At 34.7% G+C, this 22,396-nt stretch overlaps 1 protein-coding gene and 1 pseudogene across 1 annotated transcript; both read left to right on the forward strand.

Moving 5' to 3' along the window:
* The first annotated feature begins 9,577 nt into the window (after positions 1-9,577).
* Positions 9,578-11,554, forward strand: LOC112503837 (putative pentatricopeptide repeat-containing protein At3g23330). The gene has a single exon (XM_025107825.1). The coding sequence runs from the start codon at positions 9,578-9,580 to the stop codon at positions 11,552-11,554; it is 1,977 nt and encodes a 658-aa protein (XP_024963593.1).
* Positions 11,555-13,920: 2,366 nt separating this feature from the next.
* Positions 13,921-19,203, forward strand: LOC112503835 (annotated as a pseudogene).
* The last annotated feature ends 3,193 nt before the right edge of the window (positions 19,204-22,396 follow it).

Here is a 22,396-nt window from a genome sequence, read left to right on the forward strand (position 1 = left end):
CATTATGAACTGAACTTTATTTTTATCTCCATTCAAATTTAAATTGTTTTTAACCAAATTAGTTAAAGCTACAATTTGCGCATTTAAAGCAAAGATGACATCAATTTCATGGATGCCTGAAGCAGATTTAGAAACAACAGCACGAGGATTTGACCATTCAGTATTATTGTTAGAAATTCGTTCCAAAATGGCATACCCCTCGTTGTAAGTCTTAGTTGTGAAAGCTCCACCGATCGTTGCATCAAGAATAATTTTCGCGGAACTGGAAAGTCCATTATAAAATGTCTCCAGTCGAATGCAATGAGGGATTCCGTGGTGAGGACATTTCCGTATAAGGTCCCTAAACATGCATCCGAAACCACTTCATCTTCTTCTTGGCAAAACGTCATAATTTCATTTCTAATTTTTACATTCCTTGTCGGAGGAAAGTATTTTTTTAGAAATTTTTACGCCAAATCATTCAAGTTAGGATAAAGTTTGGTGCTTGAGAATTTAGTCATGCTCTACTCTATCCTTCTATGCATAAAGGAAAAGCGTCAAACGTAAGGCGTCTTGAGTGACTCCGGGAATTTTAAAATGATCCGTCATATCTATAAAAGATTTCAAATGAGAGTGCAGATCTTCCGACGATAATCCCCCAAACTGACCCATTGCAGAAATCATTTGGAACATTACCGGTTTTGGTTCAAAAGTTGTCAATCTCATTTCGGGCCTACCTATTCCCACGGCCAACTGACCGAATTCGGGAGTTGCGTAGTCCCGTATGCCTCTATTTTTATCATCGACAATGTTAACTGTGGCCTCCTGTGGAGGTAAATTATCCCCCATGGTACGGTTATGATTATTTTTTACCACTTGTACGTCTTCTAATGGTTCATTCTAATTCAAGATCGAGAGGTAAAAGTTCACGTATTGTAGCCTTGGCATACAACCCGAATAATACGATTGAAACAAAAGAACAAGGCTCAAATGAAAAATCAATATCTCAGAATAAAAATCGCCCCAACTTTCCCGGCAACTGTGCCAAAAACTTGACAGGCTAGGATCATTCGTGTTCACCCAGTGGCCACAAAGTCCTCACAGTGGCGGTGCAAGTGCACGCCGACACTGTGATCGCTTGCAAGTAATAAAGTGGTCAAAAGTACCGAGATCGTTCCACAGGGAAGTGACTACTGAGATTCAGAGACTTTTCATGAACTTCTTGCACGAGTTTCGGGTTGTACATAAAAGTTGGGTTTTTGTTTATAAAAAGACCGAAAGAGGACTGAACTAGCGAAATAACGAAATAAACATGTTATATTAAAGAATGGGCATGGGTGCAAGTGTTACTTAAGATAAAATTAACAATAAAAAGGTTATACTTTTATGAGTTGTTTATAAAAAAAATTTCTTCTCTCGAAAGTGAACTTTTACAACCTGGCCTCATAAAATTCTATAAGGTTTTTACACCACTTCGAGACTTGCCGATCTAGCCAAGAAGTAAAAGAAATATGATTCTTACCCAAATCTCTTTGTGATAAGAATACTCATTGCTTAACCCTAGCTAAATGCATACAAAATTTACGTCCCGTAATCATCAAAGACTCTCTTGAGTTCTTTGTGCATCACTTAAGCCGTATTTCAGATTCGCCCATCTCTGGGTCTAAGATCTAATATTAACACTTCAAAGTGATCGGCTTATACACGTCGAGTTTAAGTCCCATCTTAAGTGACCAAGTTACGAAGTGGTAAACGATAAAAACACCCAAATTTTATATAAACATCCTAAGTTAAACTCATACCCACACCTATACAAGTAATTTAGCTAAACATAAAAAAAGTAATATAAGACATTAAATAATACTGAAATATAATCTGCATTAATATAAAACTAAATTACAAGTACAAGGAAATAAAATACTAAATTACAACTAAAAATTAAAGACATTAATTAAAAGCTTAATAAAATAAAGAGAAGAATAAGAGAGAAGTGAGACACACTAAAGGGTATTCTGTCTTGCATGATTCCTCCAAAAGAGCTCCCAAGGCCTTCTTTTATAAGGGGAGAAAAGGAGAAATGACAACCAAAATGATTACCCTAAGGGTAATAGTACAAATCATAAAAAATGCAAATAAAATAAAATAGTTACATCGAAACAACTCATAAATAGCTGGAGGAAATCTTTGGAGGATTCTTCAAGCTGCACGTTTCCCAAGAAGCAAAAACAGAATTTGTGGACTTTCCACAGTAATGCCACAGTGGGCAGTTCTGCCAGAAAATACAAGTTTTTGGAATAAAATTTCTTCCTTTGTGTTTCATCATCTTTTTAAAATTTTTTGGAACAAAAGGGGAAAAACAAGAAAATTGAGTATTTAATAATAACAAAAAGGGAAGAGATAAATAAGAAATAACTCTTAAAAATAAGAGTTATCAATTACACACAACCTCAATCAACTTTATATTGAGGACATTAATGTGAGAGGGTATTTTTTGGTTCACTTTGTGGTTGAGGCTAAAATCAAATCTAGAACTTGCCTTGTATTTAAACAATTAAGTGATTTAAAATTTTGTGAGAGATTTAAGTAATTTAAAGTGCTAGAAATAACTAAGGGCATGTTTGTTTTTTCAAAATTCTCTCTTAATATCTCTAAAATTTGATTCAATCAGACGTTTGGGTGTTAAGAAAGTTTGCTTTTTTTTTTTAAATAAGAGCTTAAGCACTAAATGTCCTCTGAAATTTCAAGTGGTAAACTTATCCCTTAACACCTTTTAATCCTAATCCGTTCTATCAAATGATTCATATTTTGGGGGTTGGAAGAGATTTGTTAGCAAAAATATTTATCTTTTATACATTTGTAAAAAAAATTTATCTGTTAATCTTTTGCACTAGTTTGACCTATTCAGATTCCAGACTTCATACGTAAACATTAACAGTCTTATTGATCTAGATTTCAGACTTCAACACCACCTCTTATAAATCAGAAGTGAAATCAAACTTTAGACTTCAGCACCTACTAAATAAACAAACGCCACTTAAATTTGAGAAATGTGAATCTGCTAAGTCTGAACCTTAAACTTGTGAAAGTTAGAAAAATTTCAGCTTTAGAATAGGTTTTGATTATTCAAACCTGAATAAAAGTTATGAAAATAAAGAACCTTATTTTTCTTACGAATATGATGGTCAATACTCAAAATCTGAAATCAAGTCTAAATGGATTAATGAGAACTCTAAAGAAACAATTCATAATTCTAAACCAAATATTCAGAGTTATGAGCAAAGTTCTGATACCAAGAATAACTCTGAAGAGGAAATTCAGAACTTCGAATCAGATATTCTGAGTAATGATCAAAAGTCTCAAGAGCTGAATGACAACTCTGAATCTAATTTGAAATGAAAAGTTAGAGTTGTATTAAATCTGAAATAATTTCTTATAAAGAAGACTCATCACAAACTAAATTTGATCCTGAAATTCATATTGTAAATTATTCCAAATCTTCTAAAGTTTTTGAAAATCAAGAATCAACAAAATTATCTAAGTTCATAGAGAATATGACTCAAGATAAGTTTGATAAAATGATCAACGCTTTAGATTCAGATCTAGAAAAATAAGAAGATATATAAACACATATTATGATCAATAAAGAAAGATATCTTGTTTATAAATCTCCGAGTGACATGCTTGATGAAGATAAACTCAGATCTGAAACAAAATTGCTAGATGAGTTATTTGGTCCTCTTTTCTTAAATTCAAATATTAATCTGGATTCAAATACTTATAGTAGTCAAGCTTTAAGTGACAAACTCTGGAAGATTAATTCTAATCCATAGTTTGATAAACAAGATAAACCTAAATCCTCATTAGTTTCTATTCCAGGTTTCAAAACAAGAACTATTTTTTTTTGGAAAAGGATAATCTTCTGGGTCTAAAGATGAAAATATTTCAAATCATAAGAAGACCAAAAATATCTTGTCACTGACTGTTTCAAAATCTTCTTCTGTTTCAGATAAATGGAAAAAAAATTAGTCTGGAAAGTCAAGAATACAAGAAAGGAGAAAGTTGATTATAAGAAAATTATGTTCTGGTAACCAGGTCTGTTGAAAAGACAAAGAATATGATGAATGAAAGAACATATGTTTCTTATAAACATTCAGTTAGACATTTTGTTCATTATAATTCTTCTAATTGTTTATGTGCTCGTACATTAACTTTAGTTAAGAAACATATTCATTGTATTCATTGTGGTCAAAATGAATTCAGACTAAATTCTAAGTTGCACAAAAAGACTAGAAAAGATTTCTCAAAGGAGAAGACTAACTCTGAGAAAACAATAATATACTCTACTCGTCACATAATACAATATTATATGTATTTATTTTAATTTTTAATTAATTAAAATTATATGAATTCTATCAAGCATTGAACGGGATTTGCTCAAGTAGTTTTCATTGCGATCGGTTCTACTGCTCTTACCGAAACTGTTAAAGATTGTCTTTTAAAAGAATAAATCTTCTCATGATATTTCTCTATGGAATGGCAAACCGATAATGATATGGAAACTTAAAACTTACTCTAAAGTGACTAATACTAAATTTGAAACTAAGATTGATAAAATCTAAAAGCCAAAAGTTAACTATGAAATTTATGAATCTAATCTGAAAGGACCCATTTTCAAATGGGTACCTAAAAACAAGTAATTGTTTTACAGATTTGTCATGTGTGGATCTTAGATTCTGGATGTTCAAGACATGTAACAGGGTTCAACCATTTGTTAACAAATTATTAAGAAAGATATGGAGGAAATGTCAACTTTGGAAATAATGGAAAAGGATATGTTAGAGGTCATGAATGCTTACCAATGGAAAAGTCACAATTTTGAAAGTACTCTATGTGGAGGGATTAAAACACAATCTTTTTAGCATAAGTCAATTCTGTGACAAATTGTTTAATGTCCATTTTCATATCAAAGAATGTATTGTCAAAGATCCTGATGGAAATGAAGTTTCATCTGCTCAAAGAGATGGAGGGCTTTATTCTGCCTATTTTCCTACTTTGGATGCATCAAAGACAATATGTTTAACTTCAAAGACCACAAAAGAAGGAGGACGGATTTGGCACAAAAGATTATCTCATCTTAATTTCAAGGCTATTAATTTGTTGGTTAAGAATGATTTGGTCAAAGGGTTACCATCAATGAAAATCGAAAAGGACTCATTATGCTCAACTTGTGAAATGGGAAAAATGAAGAAAAGTTCTCGTAAGATTAAAGTGGAATCTTTTGAAAATTTTCACTTGAAATGTTGCATATGGATCTTTGTAGGCTATTGAGGATTCAGTGTTTGAATGGAAAGAAGTACATGTTTGTGATAGTTGACGAATTTTCAAGATATACATGGGTGGAATTTCTAAGGTAAAAGTCTGATGCATCACAAATAATTGTTTCCTTCATCAAGAAGATTCAAGTCTTATATAGCTTCCTGTTCAAAAGATTAGGAGTGACAATGGAACTAAATTCAAGAATGAAAATTTTCAACAAAATGGAGTTGTAAAAAGGAAGAACAGTACTCTTGTTGAAGCAGCAAGAACGATGCTTGCCTATTTAGACTTGCCTATGTGTTTATTGGCTGAAGCAATTGCATGTTTTACTCAAAATAGAACTATCATAAATAAAAGATGCTTTAAACCTTCTTATGAAATCATTAATAAAAGAAAATATAATATTGTTTTTTTTTTCGTGTTTTTGGTTGCAGATGCTATGTACTTAATGACAGAAATAATCTTGAAATTTTTGACAAGAAAGCTGATGAAGGAATTTTTGTTGGATATTCATTATCTTCAAAAGATTTCAGGGTATATTTAAGAAATCCAAAATCATCATTGAAAGTATCAATGTCAATTATGATGAAAGTGAGGTTCATGACTCAAGCCACAAATAGTAGCTTCTAAATAATTCAGTCCAGAACTTAATCCAAACCAGACTATGACTTCTGAATTTACTTCTAAGTCTAGTAATTCAGAACTTGATTTACTATTTAAAGACTTATTTGATGTATCTCTGGCTATTGTTACAGATTTCAAAATCCAAGTGTTTCCAAAGATATCATCAAACCAACTTCAGAGGAACCAGAGTCAAGTTCAAACATATTTGTACCTGCTCAAGTTGTTGTTTCATTCTCAAGTAATCAAAATATATCTATCTCTAAAGAAGCATCTCATAATTTTGAACATAACTTTAAATAGGTAAATCGAGAGTTATCAATTTTACAGATACATTCAATTGAGGGATAGCAACCGAATGAGGAAATTCAATTATAAATTCATGCCATTATTGATGATAATGATAGTCAAATTAAACATAGTTTAACTCATCCTTTACCAGGCTCATATAGATAGACAAAGGATCATCCTTTACATCAAGTGATTGGAGATGTTTCAAATGGAGTGAAGACCAGATCTACAAACTGCAAATGAATGTTTTTTTTTTGTGAATTATTTAAGCTCGGTTGAACCAAAGAATCCTTCAGAAGCATTGCAAGATCCAGATTGGGTTCTTGCTATGCAAGAAATGTCTACAGTTTCAAAGAAACAAAGTTTGGAGGCTGATTCTAAGACCTGAAGGTAAATCAATAATTGGAACTAAATGAGTCTTTAGAAATAAGAAAGTTGAAGCTGGAATAGTTTTCAGAAACAAAGTTAGACTGGTTGAAAAGGGTTATTGTCAATAAGAAGATGATGAAATATTTGCACCAATTGCAAGAATTGAAGCTATAAGGATCTTTTTGGCCTATGCTACATATAAGAACTTTAAAGTCTATCAAATGGATGTTAAATGTGCATTTCTAAATGGTGTACTTCATGAAGAAGTATATGTGCATCAACCTAGAGGTTTTAAAGATCCTAAGCATCTAGAACATGTCTATGTTTTAGACAAAGCTTTGTATGGACTTAAACAGGCTCCTCGAGCATGTATCAAACTCTGACTAATTTTCTTCTAAAATCTAGTTTCAAGAAAGATACAATTGATACAACTTTATTTCTGAAGAAGCAAGGAGAGGATTTAACCTTGATACAAATTTTATGTGGATGACATAATTTTTAGTTCTACTAATCCAAAATATTGCAAGAATTTTCCAGACATAATGTAGACAAAGTTTGAAATGAGTTTGATGGGTAAACTGAATTTCTTTTTAGGACTTTAGATTAAGCAAACACCTAAAGGAATATTCATAAATCAAGCTAAGTATGTAAGATCTTTTAAGAAAAGATAATACGTTTGATTGTTCTTCAATAAAGACTCCAATAGACATAGGAATTAAACTTGATGCAGATTTAAGTGGAAAATCTGTAGATCAAAAGACTTATAGGGGCATGATTGGATCTTTATTATATTTAACTACTAGTAGACATGATATTATGTTTGCTACATGCTTTTGTTTAAGACATGAAGCTAATCCTAAATAATCTCATCTTGTAGTTGTAAAAAGAATCTTAAGGTATCTTAAAGGCACACCTTGTTTGGGTCTTTGGTATCCTAAGGACTCTGACTTTGATCTAATAACCTCCACTCATGCAGATCATGTCAATTTTTGGAAAATAAGTTGGTTAGTTAGACTTCAAAAAAACAAAATTATGTTTCAACATCAACTGCTGAAGTTGAGTATGTAGCTGCAACAAGCTGTTGTTCACAAGTAATTTGGATGAAGACTCAATATAAGGATTATGGGTACATATTCAACAAAATTCTCATTTATTGTGACTCAAAGAGTGCTACTGCAAACACTTCTAATCCTGATCAACACTCCAAGACAGAAGCACATTGACATAAGGTGTCATTTCATTAAGGATCATGTGGAAAAAAAAAGAATGTTTGAAATGTATTTTGTTCAAACAGACTTTCAGCTTGTAGACTTGTTCGTAAAGCCTCTTGATGAAAAGAGATTTAATTTTTTAGCCAGCAAGTTGAGAATGTTAAATTTGACTACTTGTTTTCAATAATTTCATTAGCTTTATTTATAAATGTGCAAATTTGAATAATCTAAGTATCAAATTCTAAATTAGCTAATTCAGAGTTTCGACAAAGGTTATTTCAGATTTCTGAACCTTTGTTTTCAGATTTATGAAAAATCTATCATATAAATCCGAATACGTTATTTCAGAGTTTTGAAATTATGTTTCCAGATTTATCCATAACTCTGAACATATTAGCTCTGATCAAATTATCTTTTAAGTATGAAAACAATACATTTCCCTGTATATATATTAATATACTTATTATGTCAAGGGGGAATTTTTTAAGAATATTATTCATTTTGATCTATGTTTAAAGGGAGTTAGTCTCTTCAGATCTAAATTTGGAGTAAAGATAACTCTGGATACAGTTTACTCTAACTATCTCAATACTTGGATAACTGTAACTCTGGAATAGTCTAACTCTGGATTTTCAATCTCTTGAAAGAATGACAACTTTCATGATGATAAAATGTGTTTATAAATGTTCAAACCACTTCTTTAATCTTTAAATGTTTTTATGATTCTAAGAAGTTGGATTTTAAATAAATTTCTTTCTCAGAGTTGCTAACACTGAACTTCATTATATTCAGAATTAACACCAACTCGGAATACATCAGAATGCAACTCTGAATACATTGTGGTGAAACTTTGTATAAGAAGTTCCAGATTTATGACTTGGCATTCTAAATTTTTACTTGTGTTAAATTTTTTTGCGACAATAGTTAAAGATAACTATTAAGTCTTCTCATGCCATGTGTCATGTTACTTTTAATTAGTAACTACCATGTCGCTCAGAAGTAAAAAAACCCTTCAGTGGTAATGTACTCTTTTGAAATCTAATTAGGCGGAAATCTCTTGAATTAAAACAAAGTCAGCCACGTGTCATTACATCAAATCGATTCATATTCATTAATTGTTCGATGAATAGATCTTATTGAACAACGGTGTATTCTTTCATGACTTGGTTCTTGTTTAAGCATTCATCAAATTTTCAAGTGCTCGCATTTTCTTGTGACCTAATTGCTCGAATGGCTCAGTCTCACAAATTTACCTAATTGCTCGAATGGCTCAATCTCACAAATTTGCTCTCAAGTCTGCTCATTTATGCTTTGCTGCATCATCTTCTTCTGATTCCGGGGAAGTTAAGAAACCCTCAATCAAGATTGGAGACACTGAAGTACAATTTGCTGAACACCCAACTGTTTATGTTGCTAAAATCCCAATCGTTTCTACCACTAATCAAGGCATCATTGCACCTAGAACCGATTCAGTTGAAGATCCAGAACCAGAAAATAATTAAAGTTAATAAGTTGGTACAATATAATATTACTCTGGTACACTACTTCTAGTACTACATGTTAACCAAGTATAAATAGTTGGTAAGTTAGTACCAATCAATTAGATTGATACTAACTAAATTGATCCTGATTGTTACAAAATTGACACCCATAATAAATGCATCATTGTAATTTACAAAATCTATCGTTAATTTTTATTTGATCGACTCGACAACTCAGGTTTAGTAGCGTTTACCCAAAATATATTTTTGCCGTTGCAGAGCGCAAAATCAATTGTGACAGGACCGCAAATGGAATCCATTCAAACAATCATCAAGACCCTTCTGAGAAATCCGACTCTAATCAAATCCAAATCTGAAGCCAAACAAATCCATGCTCAAATCGTCAAGAGCTTCCCCATACACACATCCAGTCTCCTCTTCATTTATTCTAAACTCAACCTCTTACCCGAATCCCTCCTTCTCTTCAACACACTCCCCACTCCGCCCGTTCTTGCTTGGAAGTCTATCATAAAATGCTATTCTTCCAACGGCTATTTCTTAGAGTCTTTGAATTGTTTCGTCAAAATGCGAGGTCTGGGAATCAACCATGATCACAATGTGTTCCCTTCCGTCTTAAAATCTTGCACCCATTTGATGTATTTCAAGTTTGGGAAGTCTGTTCATGCTTGTGTTATTAGGGTTGGACTCGAATTCGATATTTTTATAGGAAATGCGTTGTTGAGTATGTACTCTAAGGTGCAGAGGTTTAGTGCTCTAGAGGTGTTTGATGAAAGTCCTGGGAGAATGACAGCTGATCAAAATGAGAGTATATTTGTTAGCGATCACAATAATAATAATTTTTACCACAAAGTTAGTGAATTCGATAAAAATCTGGGTATTTTGAATCAAATTAGTGATCAAGAGGAGACAGTTGATGAAATAATGCGTTGGAAAAACAAAGAAGGGGATGTGCGAATGCGAAGTGTGAGAAAAGTTTTTGAAACTATGCCGGAGCGAGATATTGTTTCATATAACACCGTCATTTTGGGATATGCCCAAAGCAACATGTACAATGAAGCTTTGATGATGATTAAGGAGATGGGTAGAGCTAACTTGAAGCCGGATGCATTTACTTTATCAAATGTTCTTCCGATTGTTGCAGAATATATGGATATCTGGAAGGGAAAGGAGATCCATGGGTATGGAGTTAGGCATGGTTTTCATAGAAATGAGTTCATTGTAAGTGGATTGACTGATGTTTATGCGAACTGTAACATGGTGGAAGATTCATATCGGCTATTTTCTTCGCTGTCTAAAAAAGACTCGGTTTCATGGTGCTCTATTATTGCAGCATGTGTACAAAATGGTCTATTTGATGAGGGATTAAGATTGTTTAGGCAAATGTTAAGTGTTAATATTAAGCCTGTCCCAATTTCATTTTCCAGCATTATTCCTGCTTGTGCACACTTAACCGCACTTCCTTTAGGACAGCAACTCCATGGATACATAATAAGGGGTTACTTTGAAGATAATATGTATATAGCTAGCTCACTTGTTCACATGTATGCTAGATGTGGGAACATTAAACTTGCTATGAGGATTTTTGATAACATGAAGCAACATGATTTGGTGTCATGGACTGCTATGATGATGGAATTTGCGTTGCATGGCCATGCATATGATGCCATATCCTTATTTGAGCAGATGGAGAAGGAAGGATTTAGACCCAATTCTGTGGCTTTTGTGGCTGTTTTGACTGCTTGTAGTCATGCAGGAATGGTGAATGAAGGTTTGAAGTTTTTTAACAAAATGGTAAAACAGTATAAGATAACTCCTGATTTTGAGCACTATGCTTGTATGGCAGATCTTTTGGGTAGGGCTGGAAAATTGGAGGAAGCTTTTGGGTTCATTTGCAGCATGCCAGAAAATAAAACAGCCAGCATGTGGTTACCTTTGTTAGCCGCCTGTAGGGTCCACAAGAATGTCGAATTGGCTGAAAAGGTTTCCATGCAAATATGTGAATTTGATACTGAGAACGCTGGTGCCGATCTTCTGTTATCAGATACATATTCTTCCGTTGGAAGATATAAAGATGCAGCGAATGTGAGAAGAATGTTGAGTAAGGTAGCTACTAGAAAGAAACCAGCTTGTAGCTGGATAAGAATTGGGAACAAAGTACATGCTTTCATTGCTGGGGATGAATCTCACCCTTATAATGATGGAATAATAAATGCATTGGAAATTCTTTCAGGACAGACAGAAAAGGAAGGATATGTTGCAAATTGAGGTGCTGTTTGTTTATTTTTTTCATTAAGCCCTGTATGGATAAAGGTGGATTGTTCTTTGTTTGTTGTGATGAATAAACTATTGAGATGAAATGACCATTTTACCCCTTGTTGTTTGTTCATCAGAACTTTTGCTAAATGATGATTTTGCGATGTTGAACTACCTGCAATTGAGTTTGGAATCATCAGGACTCTTGCTGGCATGCGTATTCATGTGAAAGAGAATCATAAGGTATATCTGGATTGCTACTATGCACCTTAGTTTGTACCAAAGATTGTCATACAATAGAGAGATATTGGAGAGACAACAACTGTCTTGATCATTTCAAGGACAAAAAGTGTTCATATGGAGATTTTTGGTCTCAAGAGTTTTTCAACTTAGTCGTTGAAAATTTGACATATCAAGAGACGGACCTAGAAATGTTTTCAAGTGGTGGCACCATTTGACAATAAGAAACAAATATATGTATATTTTTCACATAATTATCATTGGTGTGTTGGTTAGTTCATTGCTTTTCATAATTGAGGTCCTGGGTCAAGTTTTTTATTGCAAATCTTTTTCAGAAACGAAATAAATCTGAAATTAAAATCTAAAAACTAAGAAAATGAGACCAACAAGATTCGAACTCGGGTATGGGATGGAAGAAAAACCTTGCAAACCAACTCTACCAAGGGAAATTTGTGTTCTCATTGTAGTTTCAAAATATATACAGTAGCACACAACAAATTGATACAGTGGCACTTTTCACGACCCTATAATTTTTTACATTACGACGGAGGAACATAGTGGTGGCCCGTGCCACCATATCTAATATAGTGGTCGGTCCTGTATTCCATATTTTCTGCAAAAGAAGGTACACTATTGAATTTTGAGGTCAAATGAACTACTGTTCACATTTAAACCTGGTTGGAGTTTGTTGCATAGTTAGAACCATTATTTTCAATTTGGATTCCTCTTTTTGTGTTAAAGTTCAATTTGGCAATCAATCTTTTCTTAAAATGTGCAGAATATAGAACAATTATTAAGTGAACAAGAAGTTCATTAGATCTCGACTTTAAATTTACGTCTTTTTTTAAGAAAAGGTGTATCATATTGATGTAGGCCTAGTGTTTCCATTGTTACAATATTGTATTGTTTTAATATTATGGCACAATTGAGTACAAACGTCAAAATGATCATGTTAGATTTAACTCTTAAGGGATCCGTATTCATGCAGGCATTCCAGCTAGGATGTCTTTTGCTAGCAGTTAAAGAACTCTGAAAGACTATGAGATTAACAATCTCTTATGACACCGGAGGCTCAAATATGATTGTTCTCTTGCATTCCTCCTCCAAGGTGCATTTGGGATACAAAACCTCATTCCTCCTCCAAGGTGCATTTAGCTTCTCCAAATGACATTGGTATCTCTGCCTCTCTGCTTATCAAGATCAGGGCTACATAGCTGGGAAAATATCAGTAAAATGTTGAACAAGACCCTTATTCTTGGTGTTTTCAAGAACCATATAAGATATCCCTTAGACTAAGGGGCCATTTACCTAAGCGCTTACCGGTAAAAATAAACATTTTCACTTACCTTACCATGTAAGATTCTAATCCATTAAAACGGAGTCGTATGCAACAATTTATTCGATAAGCACTAACCGGACAAGAGTCGTCACCCTCACTTACCGGGTAACACTCTTGGCCCTTGTCATTGCTCTTACCAAGTAAGATTCTCGTTCATTGCCATGTTCATCCGGTAAGGCAAAGGGACCCGGTAAGCGCTTATCCGGTACGCGCTTATCGGGTAAGCATTTAGTAAACGGCCCCTAAGTAATTCTGTGCCTCTCTTTGATTTCCCATCTTCTTGGCAGTTGCTAACTTGCTTCTCCTTGAATCACCGGTGCTTATGAACTACTTTCCCTCTAATACTTTTCATCTTTTTGTTACATTGGAGAGGATGAGATCCAAACACTCCACCTTGCAGGTAAAGGAGAGGCCTAATTATTAGGTTATCACCTTGATCTCATGCCCTTGCCAGCTAAGTTACTGGTGAACTTGTATTCCTTACCCTCAAATAACCATAAACGACTTATATTTAGGAACCCTTTGGTAAAGAAATAGTACACATAGGATCGGACTCTAGCAGAAGAAAAAGAAATGGACAATCTCTTCTATTTATAATAAAATAGAAGATAGAGCAAGCCAAGAACTACTGTAGGAAGTAATGAAATCTAGTCTTCTAACTTTGTGATTTTTGTCATGGACAGATCAGAAAAGGACTATATAAAGGTTTGGTTAGGCTTCAAATCACAGTTTCACCTGTTCGTAACTAGCCAAGCATTCTCAAAAGAGATGAATAAGACAGGATATATTCCAGCAAATTATGCAGGAGGACTGTCATGACGAGGATGACACACCCAATCATAATCTACTAAATGGAAGTAGCCAGATATTGCTTTTATTCCAATTCATGAGCATTGAGCACATGGGTAGTGAAGCAATTCTAAGGTACTTATTTTTTTTATTTACATAAGCAATCTTGCATTTTCGTGTAGTTTGCCATGTACTCATTTCAAGATTGCATGGTGTTTATAGTTCACTTTGCGAACTATATTTAGGTTTTGCCGGCGTGTTAGCATAGGTGAACTGGAGCACGCTCTTAGGGAGATGGGGAAGGGTAAGGCCGTAGGCCAGGACTAAATCCCCATTTAGATGTGGCGATTTTAGGGGAGGCAGGTGTGAGCGGCTAACAAAGCTCTTCAATGTCATCCTCAACACTACTAGGATGCCCGAAGAGGGGAGGTTTAGCATGCTGGTGCCACTGTATAAGAACAAAGATGACGCTCGGTGTTGTGGAAACTATCGCGGCACAAAGCTACTTAGTCACACAATGAAATTGTGGGAGTGGGTGATAGAGACAAGGGTGAGGCAAAATGGAGGTAATGGAAAACCAATTTGGCTTTATCTCAGGGAGGTTGAAAATAGAGGCAATCCATCTACTCATGCGACTAATGGAAAAGTATCGGGAGTGTAGTAAGGACCTTTACATGGTGTTCATAGACCTGGAGAAGGCCTATGATAGGGTACCACGAGGGCGTGATCTAGAGGAGCCTGGAGAAGATGGATAAGGCCTATGATAGGGTACCACTGGACATGATCTAGAGGCACGTGAAGAAGATGGAGAAGGCCTATGATAGGGTACCACGGGACATGCTCTAGAGGAGCCTGGAGAAGACGGGGTACCTTGGAGAAATGTTACAAGACATATGCAAGGGAATGAGGACTAGTGTTAGGACACCCGTGGTGAGGTAGAGTATTTCTCGGTAGAGATAGGCCTACACCAGGGATTGGTGCTAAGCCCTTTTCTCTTTGCTATTATTTTGGAGATCTCCCGGTGGATTCAACGGAGTTTTCCACGGTATATGTTGTTTGCTGACGACATTGTGTTGGTAGCGGAGTTGAAAGTAGAGGTCATTGCAAGGTTGGAGCAGTGGAGGGTGGATCTGGAAATTGAAGATTTCCGGATTAGTCGTTCTAAAACAGAATCTATACTATCTTATAATGCATTTAGGTAAAAACTCTAGAAGACAAAGACAATTCACAGCGCACAAAGTACTATCATTTTATACGATAAGTTTAAAGAACTATGAATTACAAGAGAAAAAGCATAATGTACACCTTGTTAATGCAATACAAACAACACCACCCAAGTTGAAACTTCGAGGCTTACTTTCTTACTTCCGGCCTTTTTCCTTTCCATTTCCGGCTTTCTTCTTGAGACTCAATACTACGATTCCCGCTCCCAAGTCCCATTACAACAATTCCCGCTCAGATTGATGTGCATATTCAAATTTCAAACCTTCTACATATGTTGCTAACCCACATTCTCCTTCCCTATTATTCTTCTTCAACTTCAAAGTTAGGGTTTCAATAACTCTGTCTCCATCTCACGATTTTGATCTGGTAAGATGATCTCCATCTTCTATTTGCCTATGATGTGTTCAAATTATTTGTGTGACCTTGATTTGTTTGTCCAAACTTATTGTCTTTGTGTGACCTTAGCCTAGTCATTTGGTTCTTCATTTTGCAAAAAATTTGATCGGTTACCGAATAGATATGGAATTATTAATATCAGAGCTTCTAAGGGTAATCAATTTCACTCTTTGACTTCTAATACCAGTTTCAATTTAATATTTGTTTTCAACGATTTACATCCATCATATTTTTTCGAAGTTTTGATTTTTGATTTTAGACAATCGATTTCAGAGAGAATTTACATCCATCATTTTACTTGCATTGGTTATTTCGTGTTTGTTGATAGTCCTCAAAGAACATATTCTAATTTTTCAAACCCACATTGGACACCAAGGTGGATTCTTTATCATTTAACAACCATTGGACTACAACATAACAACCATTAGACCAAAGGGTCTTTGGCCTAGCAATATGTGAGTTCTTGATCTCTTAGTAGGTCAGGGGTTCAAACCTCACCAAAAGTGAGGAGGATGTCTAAGTTTTTTTGTTTTATTTGCCGTATATAAATATTATATATTTCAATAAAACATAACAACCATTAGATTGTGTTGTTTCAGGAACCGGCTGATCTGAATAAGTAGATAATGTTGCTATGAGGTAAATCATCATGCCCGTCCCTTGGGCTGTTAAATCTGCGATCTAGAACAGGCCCCCAAAATTTTGGGGCCCAAATTTCACACCCGTTTGGGCCCGGTTTATAACTCGCTTCGACGCTTCCTCTATTCGACCGATCAAAATGGAGAAACCAGTAACGACGCTTCGATCTCTTCCTTTATCTATCCTAATTCATAGTCATCGATTTTCGATTGAAATCTCCAAAGGGCTCAAAAATACAAAGATGGCTAATGATTTGGTTTCAGATACGCAATGACAACGACAAAAAGGTGAGGTAAATTCCATTCCAGCATCCCTTTTTCAAGTTTTTTTGTTTTTCATATTGATTGTTAATTTGCTAGCGTAGTGAACTGGAAACACGATATGTCAGTAACTAAAGTTCTAAATCTTTGGGAATTGGGACAAGGGAGAATCAAATATCAGTAGCCACATTTCCTCACTCAGGTTGTGTTGTTTCTTACTGCTTTTTACTTATTCAGTTTCAATATGTCTTCTAGGGTTAGAAAACATGAGTGCGGATATCAAAAGAGCTCAAGAGAAAATAGAGTTTCAAAAAGGATCACTTGATAAGTTTGTCATAAGAGAATCAAAAGCTTCTCTTGATAATGTGGATACTTGTGTTAATTTGAATGATACTCGTATTGATGTTACTAATGTTGATGATGCTAATGTTGATTTTGTTGATGATGTTAATGTTGATGCTGCTAATGTTGATCCTAGTGTTAGTTTGGATGATATTGATGTTTTTAATGCTCCTAATGATGTTAATGCTTCTACTGATGTAAATAATGTTTTTAATACTTTCGATATATTTGATCGAAGAAATTGGGATGCTTTAGATCCTAAATGATTGATGTGCTAGTTGTAAAGGGTCCTAAAAGAGATTTGTCTTTCAAAAGGGACCTAAAGATAGATTTTCTAAAAGATTTTCTACCACATGATATCCTAGAATTTTACCTAACGGGGAAAAGTGTGATAGAGATTAACTTGTATATTCGATTGAGCTCAATAAGATATTTTGTTTTTGCTGTAATTTAAAAAAAAAAAGGCATATAAAAGGTCAGTTAACAAATAATGGATTTGGGGATTGGTCTCACCTTAGAACAAGACTTAAGGAGCATGAGACAAGCATAGATTAATTAATGAATATGAAAACATGGTATGATTTGCGCCTAAGACTTCAAAAGAATCAAACCATAGACAAAGTTGCTCAAAACCAAATAGAGAAAGAAAAAAGTCGGTGGAATAAAGTTTTGGTAATAATTTTTTCTGTTGTAAAATTTCTTGCAAAATATAATATTTGCATTTCGTGGCACTAATGGAAGATTGTATGAAAGTAGCAATAGTAATTTTTTAGGCTTGATTGAAATTTTGGCCTAATTTGACCCAATTATTCAAGATCATGTTCAACGTAATACAAATGATGACTTGCATTTTCACTATCTTGGTCATAGTATTTAGAATGAGTGAATAACTTTGCTTGGGAAATCAAGTCTGAAATAATTAAGAAGGTAAAAGAGGCAAAGTATTTTTCCGTTATTCTTGATTGCACTCCCGATATAAGTCATCAAGAACAAATGTCATTAATACTAAGGTATGTAGATATCTCTTCCAAAAGTGTTAGCATCGAGGAAACTTTTCTAGGATTTTTAGAGGTAAATGATACCACGGGCCAAGGTCTGTTTGATGTTTCACAAGCTGAATTAAAGTGTCTTAGTCTAGATATAGATGATGTGCAAGGACAAGGTTATGATAATGGTTCAAACATGAAGGAAAAACATCAGGGACTACAAAAGAAGCTATTAGATATAAATCCTAGAGCATTTCATACTTCTTGTGCTTCTCATAGTCTTAATTTGACTTTTTGTGATATAGCCAACACTTATGGTAAAGGTAGAGACATTTTTGGTATTATTCAACGTATATATACGATATTTGCTAATTCTACTAAAAGATGGCAAATGTTTAAAGATAATGTAAAAAGATGGCAAATGTTTAAAGATAATGTAAAAAGATGGACAATTAAGTCAGAGAGTCGTATTGGATAGTGTAAAAGCTATAAGATTTCAAGTATCAGATTTAAGAGAAGCTTTGCTTGAAGTAGCTGAAATTGATAATGATTCAAAAATTAGAAGTGAAGCAAAGTCTTTAGCACAAAATGAACTTGGTGATTTTGAGTATCTAGTGTCAATAGTGGTTTGGTATGAAATATTATATGCGGTAAATTTGGTTAGCAAACAGTTACAGTCAAAGAGTATGTTGATTGAACAAGTTAAGGGGTTGATTTTTTTTTGAGAGGTATAGAGAAACAGGGTTTTTAGATGCCATAAAATCAACAAAGAAAATTGCTATTGAATTGAATATCGGTCCATTATTTCCTCATAGACGTGAAATTCGAAGAAAAAGACATTTTGATGAAAATCCGAGTGATGCATCTAAAATTACTTCACAATCTGCTGAGGCATCATTTAGAGTTAATTTTTTTTTTGTTGTTGATCATGCAGTTGCTTCACTCAATAGAAGATTTGAACAATACCAAGAATATGAAAGTGTCTTTGGGTTTTTATTTACTTCTGATAAGCTTCGTTCTTTGGATAATACGTGTTTGAAGTCTTCTTATACTAATTTTGAAAATGCACTAAAGAGGCAAGACCAATCTAATGTAGATGGGAATGACTTGTATGTGGAATTGAAGTTACTTCAAGATTATTTACCAAATCAAAATATAGGACCTATTGATATTTTGAAGTATTTGAAGCATGTAGAACGTTTTCCTAATGCTATCATTGCTTATAAAGTTCTGTTGACTATTCCTGTAACTGTTGCCTCTGCAAAAAGAAGTTTCTCAAAGTTGAAACTGTTGAAGTCCTATTTGCGCTCCACAACGACACAAGATAGACTTAACAGACTTGCCTTGATCGCGATTGAAAATGACTTTCTGGATAAAGTTGATTATGAAGAACTCATTGAAGACTTTATTTCGAAGAACGTTAAAAGAATGATTTTGTTTAAGTGAATTTCACATGTTATTTCGTCATTTTAAGCATTTTTGTTGTTTTATATTCTAAGACTTTTAATATTATATGAACTTTTATATTTTGTCTTGTTTATTTCTTGTTTTAGATGAACTAGAATAGTAGTACGTATCTTATATTTTAAGAGGGCCTCCAAAATATAAAACAAGTACTACTATAACAGTAGTACGTATCTTATAAAAATACAAGGTATGTTTTTTGTTGTTATTCTTCCCACATATTTCATCACTTCAACCTGTTGTTGATTGTTATTTTCTATCTTAAATAAATCAACTATTTTGCTATCTTGATGAAGTGGGATGACACTCATTTAGTTCTTGCTGATATGACATTTGAAGTTTCAAAGTCAAGGATCTTCGCTTGAGAATTGACAAGTAACATAAAAATGTCTTGAACCCAATATTTGGATGGTGTATGCTGATATGTTGTTAATGGGTTTGTTCTCCGGCATGGACTGTTGCCTCATAATGATGAGTGCTTGAGGTACCAACCAGTAGGATTCCTCCCCAACTACCTGGTACTTGTAAACGTGTAAAAGGGTAAAAGAGAGTAAGATCCTATGGATCAAGAAATTGTTTATCATGTTCTACCATTCTAGGATAGGGGAGACATCTTTTATTCTGTTAGAAGTTGTTATTCTGAATCTGAAGATAGTTATGAGATCAGGAAATGTTTTTGGCTGGATCAGGAAGCCTGTTGATTTATATACTTTTACTCAGGGGTGGTAAAAAATGACCCAACCCAAAATTAGCAGGTTGGGTTGAGATTTTCAACCCATTAAAATAAATGGGTCAACTCGTCTAACACATTTAAATAAATGGGTTGGGTTGGGTTTTTCGACCTGTTTTCAACCCATTTAAAATATTATATAATTTTATTTTATTCTTAATATTATATCTAATATTTTAATTTTTAATTTTGTTTTATTCTAAATTAAAAATCCTACCGTGATGATCTCCAAATTCCAATCGCCTCCGTTAGTCTTGATCATCATGAAACCCTAAGAAAACCCTTTAGGCCATTACTTCATTATCGCCTCCATAGTCCAATCCAACTTATTTTGAACAATATATTTGTTGTGCTTGTGTTTTATTCAAACTTTGAACAATTTGTTTGTATATTTGTGCTTGTGTTTTATTCAAAAAAATTTAAATAGTCTAGTAATTTTTTTATTTAAAATTTTAAAATTAAATGGGTCAACCCAGGTTTAACCCATTTATTTAACACGTTGGGTTAAGAAAATCGTAAACAAGTCAACCCGCTGTCAACCCATTTAGGTAACAGGTTGGGTTGGGTTGGGTTGGGTTAAAAATCTCAACAACCATTTAATTAAATGGGTTGGGTTGTGTTGAGATTTTCAATCTGTTTAATAAATGGGTTGGGTTGATATTCATTGCACCGGTTGAATGGCTTTTCATGGATCTTGGTTGTTACCGTAATTCTGGTTTGGCAAAATGCTGACCACGTCAGAGGGGAATAATTTGGTCATTGGTGGTCAGTTTAATTTGGAAGTCATGGGTAGATTTTCAAGGGTGAACAACCCACGTTTCTAGTAGTTAGTTCTTTTTCCTTTCTTCCGGTAGTTTGTTTTAAGCATTATTTAAGCAATTTCCTTTGATGTATTTTTTTTTATTCCAGAGAAATATAGCAACAGAAAAGTTTCGATTTCCAACACTTGGTATCAGAGCTTGGTTCATGCCCAAATACCTCCGGTTAAAAGATATGTCGATCGTGACACTGGGAAGGGAAAGGGGTGGCGTACCGTTTCAACGTCCGTTGTTAAGATCAACGAACTACACAAGTTGCGTAATAAGGATGGAGGTTGTATTAGATGCCTAGGGGTTATGGGAATCCATTGAGCCACCGACCGGTGTGGCGGTGGACTAGAAGAAGAAGGGCCTTCATCTTTCAAGCATTGTCGGAGGACATCCTCTTACAAGTAGCCAAGAAGAAGACAACATGGGAGGTTTGGGAGTCTATGAAGACCTGGTATCTCGGGGCAGATTGAGTCCAGAAGGCTCGGTTACATACACTGAAAAGCGAGTTTGAGGCTCTTCGGATGAAGGACAGGGAGACTATCGATGATTTCACCGGAAAATTGAGTGGGCCAAATATAACATCCTTGGGGCAACGCTTTAGGAAGTGTTTTGGTGAGAAAGTTGCTAGACTCGGTCCCCGACAAGTACCTGCAATTGGTAGCTTCGATTGAACAGTATTCAGGCGTCGACTCTATGCCGTTTGATGAGGCTATAGGTAGACTGAAAGCCTATCAAGGCAGATTACGACTCCATATTGACAGTGGAAGTGCTGAAACCGGTCTGTTGCTCACTAAAACCGAAGGCCAGCAAGGTCAGAAAGTTGCAGGAGCAAGCTCTTCGTCAAGAGGACGAGGATGTGGATCGAGCGACATAGGAGGTCATGGAGGTCCCGGAGGCCGTGGCAGGGGAGGTCGAGGCGGATTCAACGGGCACCGAGATTGTGGGAGCAACTATCACAAACTTAGAGATAAGAAATACATTAAGTGTTTCAACTGTGAAAACTACAGTCGTTATGCATTTGAATGCAAGGCTACGAAAGAGAAAGAAGATGAAGCAAATCTGACTCAAACGCAGGAGGAGGAACCGGCTTTGTTACTTAGCGTATAGTGAGAAAAAAGATACGTTGGTGCTGTTGAATGAGAATAATTTATGTCCTGGTAAAATCAAAGGTAAGGGTGAGACAGGAGAAGATGTTTGGTACCTTGATAACTGGGCAAGCAATCATATGACCGGAACACGGAGATTCTTTGCAGAGCTAGACGAAAAAATCACCGGTACGGTTCGTTTTAGGGATGGTTCTAAAGTCCAGAATCCAGATTGCAGGCAAACGGTCTGTTTAGATGGAGTGCAAAAATGGAGAACAACAACTCGTCTCAGAGGTATATTTTATCCCGGTCTTACATAGTAATATTTGGAGTCTTGGACAGATGACTTGTTGATCCTCTCTCTCAGTAATTTGATGATAATCCCTTTTTCCTTTCACGTTGTATTTGTGTCTCTGTATTTTCAGTTCCAGTGATCATCACTGAGTATGTTCAGTGATCGCTGAAGAACTTGCATTGTAAATTCATCAGAGACAATCAGTACTTCAAGAAGACAACACTCACACCAAATATCCTTCAGCGAACGTCGAAGA

The sequence above is a fragment of the Cynara cardunculus genome, unplaced genomic scaffold, assembly GCF_001531365.2.
Source record: "Cynara cardunculus var. scolymus isolate 2C unplaced genomic scaffold, CcrdV1 Un_Scaffold_3966, whole genome shotgun sequence".
In the NCBI taxonomy this organism is placed as follows: Eukaryota; Viridiplantae; Streptophyta; class Magnoliopsida; order Asterales; family Asteraceae; genus Cynara; species Cynara cardunculus.

Coding starts and splice junctions, on each gene's coding strand:
- LOC112503837 (XM_025107825.1), top strand. CDS start 9,578: ATGGAATCCATTCAAACAATCATCAAGACCCTTCTGAGAAATCCGACT.